Consider the following 14,035-nt stretch of genomic DNA (forward strand, 5'->3'; position numbering starts at 1 on the left):
TCCACTGTGAACAGGAGATATCAAAGTCAAGATATCAAAGATTAGCCTTTACCTGGAATATGATTTGACTCGGTTCTTGGCCTTCAAAAATAGAGAATGTCATGGGTTTCAGGGGGCCGCTGAACTTCCCTTCTTGGCCATATCCGCCAGTCTGTTCATAAAGAGAGAAAAGGTGCTGAGTACGGATGCATGGGCGTCACTTGCAGAAACAATAAACCAAGTGGAGGGTATTCCACTGGGATGGCTGGAAACAATGTATATACCTGGTCAGTGCACAAACTGGTCTAGTGTTTACCGAGGGACTCTCCTACCCTGCCAAAGTAGTCTGCCGTGAGTTTCAAACTGCTTATCCTCATTTAGCCATGACAACTACCATCCCACGGGAAGAATGTTAACTCCCATGTTACAAAGGAGACTTCTAGGAGTGAAGCCCAGACTAAAGAATGGGTGTGACGGGCAGGGACGGCAGATGCTCCACCTTAACTAAACAAAAGTCTGCAGCCTCGCAGGAGCCGCTCTGCCTTCTAAATTATACGTGGTCACACCAGCCTTTTTAAAAACACCCCCACCACCACTTAAAAACGTTCTATGACATTTGTGACGTGTTCCCAGCATCCTCGAGTCTTATAGTCACCTCGAAGGCAGTTGAGATTATCCGAAGGGAAAGAATATGTAGACAGTTTCTCACAGTGCCCACTTGGCACACAATCACCTGGTAAATTCTAGTCAAACTGGAACTTTGGCAAATCTCATAACTGACCAACGCTTTACATTCATTTGCAGACCTTAAAACCATAAAGTGTTTACTTCAAGCAGTGGTCTCACCTGGTTCTAAAGTCTAAAGACCTTAGAAATGCAAGCAAGTCTACAGTCACTCAAACCCAGACCAGGATGTAAGGAACGTTTATAACTGCTAAGCTGGTATTCATGGGAGCCTGTCCTAAGTGTATTGAATCCTGGCAGTTACCCATGTACTAAAGTATAGCACAGTCAGCCCTGGGGAGACTAAGGCATAGAAAAGTTGAGGGATCGAGAGATGGCTCCATGGTTGAGAGCCTTGACTGTTCTTCCAGAGGTCCTGAGTTCAAATCCCAACAACCACTGGTGGTTCACAGTCATCTGTAATGGGATCCGATGGCCTCAGAGCAACAGTGTAGTCATACACATAAAATCAATAAATCTTTAAAAGAGAGAAAGAAAGGAAGGAAGGAAGGAAGAAAGAAAGAAAGAAAGAAAGAAAGAAAGAAAGAAAGAAAGAAAGAAAAGTTATTTGCCCACAGAGTAACCAGAGCCTGGATTTGAACCTGCAACTCTGGAACCAGACTTCACAACCCATCGGCATTATTGCCCACCAGGGACGCAAAAGTGAGGGAAGGAAAGCCGGCTGTAATGGGGTTGTGCCAGAAGGCGTGGTTCCCGTCATTCCAACCCCTGAGGAATACCCCACAGCCAATGGCTGCTATCGCTACTACCCTTACTACCAATCCTGAAGGGAGACAGGGGTGCAGAGTAGAGCAGGGGGACAGGCAGCCAAAGCGAGGAATCTGAATGCTGGCCTCTCTTCCCAGGAGCTCTCTGGGTCTCCAGTTTGGGGTGGACTGAGACAGGTTAGAGTCAGACACATTAATGGCAAGTCAATGTGTTTGAAGTGAAGACTATCTGTTTCCCGTCCTTCAGGGAATAACCCAAATAGTGTGCAACGGGCAGGGAAAGGTCCTGGTCTGCATCTTAGCACTGGACCTTGACTGAGTTGACATTGTCAGATAAAAGACATTAACAAACAAAAAAAGCAGAAGGCCTTGGATTTTGGTCTTTTCTGCCCTCAGTTGTGGCTGCCCCGCAGGCGAGCTGCCCTTAGCCATTGCTTCCCTCTTCGCTGCTGCCCACCACAGAGGTGAGAGGGTCAAGAGATCCCCTTGCAGGCTCCCTTGCAGACAAAACACTAAGACTCATACTTCTTGTTTGTGACAGGAATGAGGAAGCGGGGAGGGAGATGAGGAGGCCAGGCACTGTTTCCTCATGGGAAAGGACAGCTACAGCTGAGATTTTTACCCCTCCCTGATGGTCTCAGAAAGGACATTGGCTTTGTATGTGCAGCTGCAGCAGTCACCCTGAGCTGGGAGGTCCAAAGAGAAAAACATTTCTGGTTCTAATATATCACAGAATGGTGTTAACCCTGCTCTGAATTAGTATCATTGGGGCTTCCTGTTATCTCTGAGAAATAACCTTTCTTTTATTTTAAGTTGCTCCAAATCCCAATTTCTTGTTATTTGCAGCTAAAAAGCATTTTCAACTTCCACAAAAATTTTCCAGACTTCCAGCCACGAACTGGCTGAGCTTGCCCTCCTTCTGGAGCCTTTCCTTCCTTCTTCTCAGGTCTTCTCCAGCTCCATTACTTCTGGAAGGTGAGGCCATGGAAACGTCCTTAGCCCACAGACCTCACAGGCAAGGCTACATTGTACATATACAGCTAGCGCTGCAGAGAGGGAGAGTCAATTCCAGGGTTCAAAGTTGCATCCTTGTATCGGGGCAACAAATCTTCTTCCCTCCCATTAACACGACTATTGGGGCTATAAAGATTTCAAAATGAATGTGTACAATGTGAGTCACCAAACCACACCGTCAGAGCTGAGAAGGACGGAATGGTGGAAGTTGCAAAAGGACAGTTTTCATCCACAGAAAGGAAGGCAAGGGACCTCAGGCAAGAAGAAAACGAGGCCACCACCAGTAAAGTGCCACAGCCAATGGTTCATTCTCTATGATCTCGATGCTGCTTCCTAACTCATACTCATGCAATCACCTCCTATCTCTGTGTAGGTGCTGAGAAAAACCTGCTAAGGTGGCCTCATTCATTATGGAGGGCGGGTCTATACAGGCGCTGGACATTTGAAATACATACAACTAATGGCTCTTACGTAGTCAGAGCGTAGGCTGTGCTCTGTGATTTAAAAGCTCCTCTATGTCGAATGCTAGGATTAGACCCATTCCACAGGACAGAAAACTGAGGTTTAAAGCTTAAAGCTACTCAGCCCGTTTCCTATCCTGGGCAAGTGGTAGCCACAAGCTAGAACCTGGCTCTGACATTACTGTCCTTCTATAATAATGTAGGTAGGAAAGACAGGAGAGCAATGGTCTTCATTCAGTCCCAGGCTGAACACAGTCTCCTCTTTAACCTTGAAGGAGGTTCTGGAAAGCTTGGTTCAGTTCTATAATATGGAAGGTAGGGTGATAAAAATATATTATGTAATGTGTTAAAATATACATATGTATATATATGTGTGTGTGTGTGTATAATGTATATTAATTAAAAACATTAAGATTTTTAAACTGTACAGGCTCAAGGAGGATTTTGAGGACTTAAAATTTGGTGTGTTGTTTTTGGGTACAAGAAAAAAAGGAAGCAAGATTTTTAGGTGCAGCAATCTAAAAACTTCCTTTTGTGGAAAAAAGCAAAAAGACACCTGAGACCTTGGCTCATAAGACAGTGAAACTTTGGACATCCTTCTGCACCACAGGAACCGTGTGAGTAAAACAAATATGGTACCCTGCTGCCTACCCAACAGCTTGAGCCCAGTTTCCATTCTGTCCCATGCTGAAAGCCTGTCTCTGACAATTGCAACAACAGAAGACGAAGCTAAAGGCAAATTTAACTAGGGACCTCCAAGCCATTTATGAAAATAAAAATACAGAGCACAGAAAGGTGAAGACAGGAAAGGTGAGGTGTTTTGGTGGATGGTTTTCATGGCTGTTTTTAAAGTTGGGTTATAGAGACTTATAGATGAATCGGTGTAATTCCTTTCCGGGCCAGAAGCAACAGGTAAGAGTAGTTTTGTTTAGTTTAGACTCCTGGCTGTAGCTCTGTGGTAGAATGCTTGTCTATGTACAAGGTCTGGGGTTCAGGCCTCAGTAGCAGAAACAGAAACAAATAAAACTATAACCATAGAGCTAAGCCTTGCTATTCGGTGGCTTATTAGCTTCTAAGAGCTGAGAATAAAGTACACCCTTCAACCAATGGACAATCACGGGGCGTGGGGTCACTTCACTGGACACATCCCAGGAGAGAAAACATCACATCTTTCTGTACAATTTATATAAGCCACCTTTTAAAATATTGGTGATCACTGTTCATTTCATGATAAGGATGTCAGGAAATAACCTGCAGACACACTCTGTGCTTACCAAATAAAGTGTGAGAAGACACAGGAAGTGAAGCTGGGCAGAGACCATCTTGCTCTCTTCACTTGGACTCCTGTGAGTGAACCAGAGAAAACGCGTGTTAGTTACCAGCCTGCTAAGTCCTATCTTCCAATAGTCAGGATCTTTGGATGACCTCCTGTCACAAACCTCACAAAATAGGGTCCTTAGAGGCCAACTCTCCACTGTGTGGAATGGCCGAGCTTCCGGAAGCTTCTTGCTCCCCATCTACAGCCAACGCACCAGCCGGCATCTCCAAACCAGCTCTGTAATGTCTATGATTACCTCACTTCAGAGCCTTAGATCACAGGCAGAGCAGACCTCTTCCGCTCATGTCTGCTCTGCGTTTTGTTTTAGGATTTTTATTTGTTCCCATAGGTGAGGAGACGGGCTGTGGCAGACGCCAGCGAAGCTAGGTCAGATTATTTTCATGATTCTAAATCAAAGTTGCAAATACATGAGATTCTGCAAGCGCAAAGAAAGCCAAGAACTTCTATAGCCTTCTGAGACCTTACCAGCTGCCCTCTTGGTCTTCTGAATAGTATTACAGCCTGTACTCTTGAGAGCTCCAAAAGAACTCACACCAGTTCCTCTTACATTTCACAGAAACGGCGGCTCAGGAAGAGAGTGTGGAACTGAACAGTAAGATTACCATGATCGGGTGACCAGAGATCATTATTTAAAGCCAAGGACAGCATGCTCGGTTGACAAGTGCTACACGTTTTCTTTTATATGCTGAACCTAGCCTCACAATTCAGTGTGTGTGTGTGTGTGCGTGCGTGCGTGTGTGCTTCTATATTTGTGTCTACAAGTCAGGAAATTGGAAAGACAATTATGAGGGGGAAGGAAGAGATCTTGAGGGACATAGGCAATAGAGCAAAGTAAAACACAGAATGGGAAAGCAGAGGAGGAAACGCACAGGGAGGGGAAGGAAACCGGCCGGAGCTAACCTTACATGTTAATCACTTTGAGATTAAAACCAATTATGCAGCTAGGTAATCTAGAGCTGGTTCAGGGTGTACACGAGGAGGTGGCTGGTTGCACACAACATCACATCCTTTGACCTTAGGGGCTTGAGCAGCATAGATCTGGTAAATGTAGAAGTCCTAGACACTGCAGTGATCCCCATGGGCGCTGAGGAATGTGTGTGCTTGGGCTTAACCACCGTTTTAACACAAGCGAAATCTGCACAATCAGTTATCAACCTACAGTTTCTTATTCCAAAGAAACGAACAGCACTGAGCCATTGTGGTCCCACTCCCCAAATTTCTCAGCATCCAGGTTCTTCACCGCTCTGACAACTCTCTTAGGTTTGCTTATCTGCCACTCCCTCCCCACACCCTGGCCACTGTGCCCTTTGCCCAGATCACTGGATCTGTGTCCTGTGCTAGCTGCTCTCCCCACCCGCCACGGGCCCAGGCACAGACCTCTCACAACTGTTCCTGCTTCTCTCTCACCCCTCAGCAGGGTCCTGCTCACCCCTTTACTTACAGACTTCTATGTGCACCAGACAGGAAGCTAGGAACTCAGTTCCCACACAAGAAGCTCAGGTAGACCCTGTTCCTACTTCCTGCAGGAAGTCATCCTTGATTTCCAGACAGGGGCCTCTTCCTTTTACACTTCCTATTTTTATTATTTATCTTTTATTTGTTCATCCTTTATTTATATTATTTACTTATCCTTTATTTATCAGTGCTACTGACTCCACTAAAAAATAAAACGCCGTGGAATAGAGGTCTTGTTACTTTTTAACCTCCCAGAGCGTTCCATATCATAACTTGCTTACATTAAGACCTCAACAGATGTTTGTTAAATTCTACAGTATCCATCATTGAATAAATATCAGAATAAATATTCTCATAAAATGACCATTAATTTGAGATTTAAAGCCTTATCTTGAAGGTACAATTCCTTTTTTATAATTGTTGAAAAGGGTTATTTTTCTGTTAGATGCGGTAAGAGTTTTGCTCCAATAAACGATTGAGAAACAGTTGGGATATGTTCTCTTTCACTGAACCAGTGTTTTTTAGGATCTTTAATCTTACAAAGAGTTACAAGCTGAAATGACAGAAAAATCAACATTAACAAAATGAAGGTCTTAGTCAGGGGTTCAAACAGAGAGGAATCAAAAGTCGCCCATTCTTTCCTGGGGGAAATAACAACGGTCACTTGCTGCCTCTTTGGAAAGGGCATCATGATTTGTTAGAGGACAGCCTTCCAGACCGTGAAGCTGTAAGAAGCATGAACCCTGGAGGTTGATAGTTTATGGCCTGGCTTCTGTGCTGACTTATGGCCCTGGTCACTCACTGTAAAGCAAGGCAGTGAAAGTATCTGTCTTTGAGAGTGACAGGATTCAGGGAGTTAGTATTGACGGCATCGCCATCTGCAATCTGTGCTTTCTCAGTCAGAATTTAAACCATGTCCTGGATGTCTCCTTCCACAGCCTACTTTCTGACAGCTCCCCATAGCCTACACACACACACACACACACACACACACACACACACACACACACACACACACACACACACACGGTGAAGACTTGACTCAGAGCAAACTGCACCAATGCTAGGGTTCTGTCCTGTCTCAGACAAGTCTTGCTTTCACTTCCTCTTCCTAGGTACATGACTCATTAGGTGAATATCTGACCATGGGTCATGAGGACAGGAAACCACTGTTTAAAGTCTGCCTAAGGTCACTGGACACCCACATCATAGGACAACTTGGGGACACTAGCTGGACAGGGCTCAGTTGGTTGTTTCAGAGAATTCTGTGGTCTCTCCTCTGAGATTCCTGGAAGGGTTGACCCAATCATTTGCTTAAAAATTTTGCTTCACTTTCTGTCAGGGTCTGCCTCAGGTGCAAAGACCAATTCTGACAGTTACTGTGGTGACTATCTGAAAGGCCAAGCGTACCTGCAGTGACAAAGATCAAAGGCTCTGGGCTCTTAATGGGTTTTGAGAAGACCTCAGTCACCTTATCCAGGAGGTGGCTTATCAGGACCTTGTCCTCAAATGTGGAACTCTCTTGGAGAGGTGTCCTCACTCAGTCCACCTTAGCCTGGAAGTCACAGATGCCCCAGCAGACTATACAGGATCACAACACAAAGGCAGTCAGTTGGCATTTATTAGAAACGAGCTACACAGTGCTGAGCCTTTCATTGAATTATCTTATGATTTTTCCCCCTCCAGGAACTCTGTGAAGCAGACACCACATGCATTTGAGATGAAAATATCAAAAAGCAAAAGCCAGAGAAGTTAAGGGACTAGGCCAAGGTCACACTGCCATGTTCATTCCCAGGCCTATGCTCTCACTGCAGGGTCTTCTAGTCTGAAAATGTCTCTTTTGTGCGCTCTATCTGTCCACAGATTTCAAAAAGATTTTGCTTTTACTTTGTGGTTGCTTGACCTTTTCCTACACCAACATGACTCACCCTGTCCAACACACACCTCCCACTGTGCCAAGTTGTGCAAGGTGCAAAAGTTGTACCAGCTGGAGAGATGTTTGTTCTTATACTGAGCTTCACCCCGGGTGTTTCCCAGGTTTTAACCCAGCCCAGTGCGATCAGACGAATAGTCATCTTCCTCCCAAGTTCATATGTCAGTATGCTAACTCCCTACTTCCTCAACATGCTACCTCATTTTGAGTTCCTCGTAGAAAACGAAGTTACAATGAGACCACCAGGGTGGGCCCTAATCCAAGATGGCTGCTGTGCCCCCCCCCCAAAAAAATGGAAAACTTAGCCATAGATGCATACACATAGAAAGAACACCACTTGAACATGAAGATAGCTATCTACAAGCCCAGAGAGTGGCCTGGGACAAAATTTTCTCCACAGACCTCAAAAGGAACCCTGCAGACACCTAGGTCTTAGACTTGAACTCCAGAACCATAAGAGGGCATTCCTGACTTTGACTGAACCAGACACTGTCCTCTCGGAACAGAGATTTGGTCAAGGGAAACTTTACAGTGCTATTATACATCTCACTGCATCCTAGAGGAGACACAAGAAACACAAGCATGAACAATTCTCTCTCAAGTCTCCGACGCTTTCAAACGGTTTCATGTCATTTTAAGACACCCTTGTCATGTCTGCACTTATCTGAGTAATTACAGGGACCCTCTAGCTCTCAGACTTCCAAACCTGAAGAATTCAACATTCGAACATTGGTCCACACCCACACCTGGTTAAAGACTAAGTGCTAGGCAAATCTTAAACAAGTTCAGCCATCTCTTCCTCTTTTTACCTGTCTTTTTAATTGGTTGGTTGTTTTGGGGGGGGGTGGTAGGGGACTATGAGAGGGACAGCAATGGGCTTTGAAATAACTCATCCAACATCAAGGAATGAGCCATGCCCGAAGCACGAGAAGATGGGAGAAGGACACAAAATTAGTTTATTACAGGGTAGTGTGGGCAAGAAAGAATGTGACCAGACTCATAATGCCACCAGGACTAAGCAGTGCCTCATAGTCTGTGTGTCATTTATTTTACAGCGGCATTGTATATTGCTAAGAGAAGCATAAATTCTAAGGCAAGGCCAGATATGAATAAAGATCAGATTAAAACTTGGCCCACACCATTGTTCACCAAGCCATGCCGAGGTCACTCGAGCCCATCTTTCTGCCCTGGCTCACAAATCGCTGGCACCAATTATGCTGCTTAAGTAGGAGCTGACCAATTTGTGCTCCTGACAAATTAGGGACCCAATTAAAGCAGCTCTTAATAAGCTAGAAACAAGCACCCAGGCAGAAAATGAGGTCTGCTACCTCATGCTGCCGACTGGCGACTCCCCCTGAGGTGAGAAACAGTCTGGTGTGCTTAGAGCTGAAGGAAAAGAAAAGAAGAAGAAGGAGAGGGGACAAACAGCCACTATCTACCCCAGACGCCTACCAAGAAAATAAGCTTCTTGGTCTCACTAAATGTTACTGCGGAAAAGCATACGAGCGTCTGGATTTATGTATCCAAAATTGAAGGGTTTTATTTTATCAGTAGTTTTATGATGAGATGCATGAATTCACAAGAGGATAGATAGTTCCCCTGGATAACTTAAAATTATTTAAATGTGTATAATTAAATATAATAGGAATTATCAACATAATTATCTTTACTAAAGAAGAAAATGGAGCAGTCATGCTCTTTCTCAGTTGGCTTTCGTCTCACTTAGCACTCCCACAGTAGACAAGGACTGGGCGGGCTAGGAAGAAAAGGCCTCCACTCAGAGGCTCACAGGAAAGCGAGCTGTAGTGATTTGAAAAGAACCCAGAGCTCTGGGTCTTTGAATACTCGATCCCCATTTGGTGCACAATTTGGGGAGAGGGTACAACCTTGATGGGGAAGCACGTCACTAAGAGTGGGTTTGGGAGGTTCACTTCTTGTTTACTCTCTGGTTCATGTTCACAATTGGAGCTGTGATCTTTCAGATTCTCCTTCCTGCCAAGTCCCACCCACTGCCCCCATTATGGACCCTCCTTCTGAAACCAGAAACCCAAATAAACACTGGCGTCTACACTGCCATGGCCATGGTATATTATCACAGGAAGGCAACTGATGTAGAACTATCTAATATTCCAGCCCCCTTTCAAAAGGACAAATGTCCCCAGTCTTCAGAGGGTGGGGGGCTTTGATTCACCTTTCTTATCCCAGGAGACAGGATTTAGGTCTGCATTCCCTGATATGAGCAGGCTCACAGCCCAGGTGCCCTGGGAGGGGCGCAGGAAGACTCCAGATATTAGCATACCACGACCATGAAGGTCCTCTCTGATCTAAAGACCAGGGGTAGGGATTTCTAGTTTTCCTAAAAGATGGATTAAAATTTTGTGACTGTTTCTTCATGTGTATGTGGCGTAAAGATAAGCGCATTGCTGAGATAATCAGATCATACTTGCTAGTCTCAGAAAGTCAATAGAAATCCTATAGCACAGGACCGACACATGGAAGGATGAAAAACAGTCACCACTGGCTATTATTCTAGTTAATTTGCAAGATGACCTTGAGGCAAGTATTGTAACAGAAAAACCACAATCTTGCCGAAGAACAGGAGGTTAACATTCTCCTTCCTGTAATTAAACCTTGATGACTATGCAGAGGACAGGAAGCAAAAATGAACATAAGTTAATTCTACCAAATGAAGGGTACCTCATCCCTTAAAGGCGTATAATGAGTCAAATGTCTTTAAAAGCTTGCATTTACTAAACATTTGCTAAAGCAAAGCACCTTGGAAAATCTATTCACTTAAACACACAGTCCTGTAATGTGGTCCCATTATCGTACAAGGCAGGAAACTAAACTAAGGGAAAGGTTTTAGTGACTGAATGTAGAGATCAAAGAAGGAAGCACGGTCTAGGCAGTATGCCTGTGAGGAAAATGTTCATTTTAAAACTCTTCCAAAACACAAATCTAGAGTTCTGAGTCTCTTCACTCAAGAACCACACCTAGCACTTGCCTACCATGCTTGTGGCCCTGGGTTTGATCATATCAACAAGTCATAATCTTTTAATATGGTAAGAAAGTGTTGAATCTGGATATCTTAAATACAATTCAGATTGTCATCATAAAAGAAAAATTAAGGTTTTCTTTACCACCCATTCAACCACCAAATATAGCTTAATCTGTTAACATGTCATGTACATAAAAATATGAGTCACTGGGTGACTGTCTCATTGTAGTAAGTTAACATGGCTCAAATTGAAGTAACTATTCCTGTTCATTCTCACGACTTACAAATGACAGATGGGTCTGACACCTAACAAAATCTATCACATCCTCTTCCCTTAGGTAATCAATGAGTAGGTCACAGAAAGGCTAGAACCATTCTAAGTTAAACACCGGATATTTCTGAATGAACACATTTTTATGGCAACATATAAGCACATTTATTTGTGGACCTCTGAGAAAGGATCAAAAGGATGTTCAGCATTGTTCCTCAGAGTCACCTGTGCCAACATGAAAGTGGAGTGGGTTCTCTTTATGGATCCTAACTTTGGCAGTAGGATGCAGGACAAACTTTGACCTTGGTAAGAATAAGAAGATACTACAGATGCAATTTTCATTTTCAACAGCAATGACTCCCCTCAGAACTCAGATCTTCCCTCAGATCTTCAGACTTGAAGGTTTACATGGGAACCATTTGAGGGACTTTTTAACTTTTGAATATTATTTACCAGAACCCAATCATCATATCCTTTTTATTACCATGTTAGATCCCATGTTCTTAGCATAACCTTGCACAGGGGGAGGGCATTGTGTATTGTGCGTGTGTGCGTGTCCAATAGAGGATGATCTCCCTAGAAGGCTGTGGTGGTACACACATATGATCCCAACATGCAGAAGAATCACAAGGACAAAATGTAGATCGCTCCTGAGAGACACAGCCAGAATACAGCAAACACAGAGGCGAATGCCAGCAGCAAACCACTGAACTGAGAATAGGACCCCCGTTGAAGGAATCAGAGAAAGAACTGGAAGAGCTTGAAGGGGCTCGAGACCCTATATGTACAACAATGCCAAGCAACCAGAGCTTCCAGGGACTAAGCCACTACCTAAAGACTATACATGGACTGACCCTGGACTCTGACCTCATAAGTAGCAATGAATATCCTAGTAAGATCACCAGTGGAAGGGTCCAGCTAAGACTGAACCCCCAGTGAACTAGATTGTTGGGGGAGGGCGGCAATGGGGGAAGGATGGGGAGGGGAACACCCATAAGGAAGGGGAGGGGGGAGGGGGATGTTTGCCTGGAAACCGGGAAAGGGAATAACACTCGAAATGTATATAAGAAATACTCAAGTTAATTAAAAAAAAAAATGAGCGGCCTATACTGCATGGCAAGTACCCATCTAAAACACCTTTCCCGCTGTGGCATTACAGAGCATACAGTAACACCTCAGCTTGACCTGACTCAGTATCTGGACTTTCTCCTGGAAAAGAAAGCCAACATTCATGAGTGCTTGCCATGGCAGCAAGCATTTTACCTGTGCATTTGTTCCTCATGATCACCCACTTGGGCAAGTTATCTGTTATCTAAATGAAAAAGATTAAGGTTCAGAGGACATAAGTGCACAGCCTTGTGTGCTCCAGCCTATCAATGATGAAATGGACCCAACCCGACTGACCAACCCCAAAGACTCATAAAGTGTATGTCCCCCAGTTTACTGTAGACTCTCCAGAAAAGTATTCCATTTATTTCTTTAGAAAGCCTCAATGCTGCCTGTTTTTCTTGGCTTCCCAATGTGCACTTTCTTCTTTAAACAGTGCCTCACTTGCTACTTCAATTTTATAGAAAAGTATGAGAGAAGGCATGGCCTGAACAGTTTGCTTCATACACCCTACAACAGAGAGCATCTGTCTCATCCCTACAAGGTCACCTATAGTCAAGACACACAGGCAATGGCCAAAACTATGAAGATTCCAAGTGATATATGACATCTTGAGAAACCCTCATTAGCAAACAGCCCATCTGCTATGAAGGGAAGCAGAAGCTGACACATACACAGCAGCCTCCCTTTCCCAGCTGCAAGGTGGGACTGGTTTTCTCCCTTTAAGTCTTCTAGTGCTTTCTTTAAAAGGTTCCTTTCTCCTCTGGGCCAGCCCTTCCCACCACGTCCCAGACAGTCTTAAGAATCCAACACTGGATTTGTCCTCTCTGAAAAGTAGACTGAGTGATCTTTCAAGACATGTGAGAGACGCCACAATTTATGAGACTGAGATCTGACTTCAACTTCTACAGTGTATTTCTAGAGTTGTTCTTGGACAAGTTTCAGATGCTGATCACTAACGATGGGTGTTCACACTCACTTAAGAACCCAATGTTTCCTTTAACTCCATCCCAAACTCAGTTCGACCAAAAGCTACCAAAAGCCACTGAGTGTTAGAGAAAGGAATCATGCCCTCCCGAAAGGCTACAGACATGAGGAACACTCACCTTTTGTAGCAGTGCTACACACTGGCCTCGAGGGTTACATTAGCCAGCTCTTCTTAAACCATAAGCCACCCATCCCGTCATCTAAGTTATCATTCTTATGAATTCCTGAGAGAATACTGAGGACAATCCACCCTTACCTTTCTGTAAGTAAGAAAATACTGCTTAAAAGTCGTTGTCGTCCATTCAGCCGTGGAGATACTGGCTGTGGCTGAAGAACCCCAAGAGACACTTCCTCAACCTGCTCTGCTCCTCTAACCTCTCCCTTCAACCCCAGTCAAACATTAACCACAACATTTTTATTGATATCTGAGAGTCACTGGGTATCATAAAAGGTATCGTTACATCAGTCCACGAAAAAAGTTACTTTATACCCATTCATATTGAACATGCTTTCAAACTGGTTGCTGAGTTCTTGTTGCTGTTGTTGTTGTTGCTGTTGTTGTTGTTGTTGTCGTCGTTGTTGTTGTTTTAAAAATATGAGCAAATTAGAAGAAGCGTAAATAAGGACGTTGAGTGCGTATCCAGCTATCTCTGGAGTGTGAGCTCTGTGGCATCAAAGAGAGTTGCCAACATTTTAGACAATCACTCTCATAGTAGCTGTAAGGAGACTCTGTCAGCAAGATTTGGATAGGTTCTATACAAGTCCAAACTACAAGGTAACAAGTCTGGTGACAGTGGCATCCACTGTCAGCCACTGACAAGTGATTCTGTAGATGGCCCAGATGGTAGCTACTGCCATAGACATCTTAAGTCAAGGCTTCATTCTGACTGATGGCTATGCCCCATACTTTAGTGCCTCTAGGAGGCCATCTTGAAAATGCAAAGAAATGCCAGGCAGAGGTCACCTAGATCAAACTTTGTCCTGTTTCTAAAGTGTGCCTGGATGTCTCCTGAGCTGCTGTTGTCTTTGCCTTCCATTGC

The 14,035-nt window shown here is 44.2% G+C and overlaps 1 protein-coding gene across 1 annotated transcript in view; it reads right to left on the reverse strand.

Annotated features, from left to right (window-relative positions):
- The window catches only part of Cdh17 (cadherin 17), a 52,281-nt gene extending 38,906 nt beyond the window's left edge, over positions 1-13,375 (reverse strand). Inside the window, exons 1-3 of the mRNA XM_032905842.1 lie at positions 13,252-13,375; positions 4,180-4,249; positions 53-151 (exon numbers count right to left, since the gene is read on the reverse strand). Coding sequence (XP_032761733.1) covers positions 53-151; positions 4,180-4,227 — 147 coding nt within the window. The 5' untranslated portion in view covers positions 4,228-4,249; positions 13,252-13,375. The remainder of the gene's footprint in view (positions 1-52; positions 152-4,179; positions 4,250-13,251) is intronic.
- Between the last annotated feature and the right edge of the window lie 660 nt (positions 13,376-14,035).

This window comes from Rattus rattus, chromosome 1 (genome assembly GCF_011064425.1).
Source record: "Rattus rattus isolate New Zealand chromosome 1, Rrattus_CSIRO_v1, whole genome shotgun sequence".
NCBI classification, from domain to species: domain Eukaryota; kingdom Metazoa; phylum Chordata; class Mammalia; order Rodentia; family Muridae; genus Rattus; species Rattus rattus.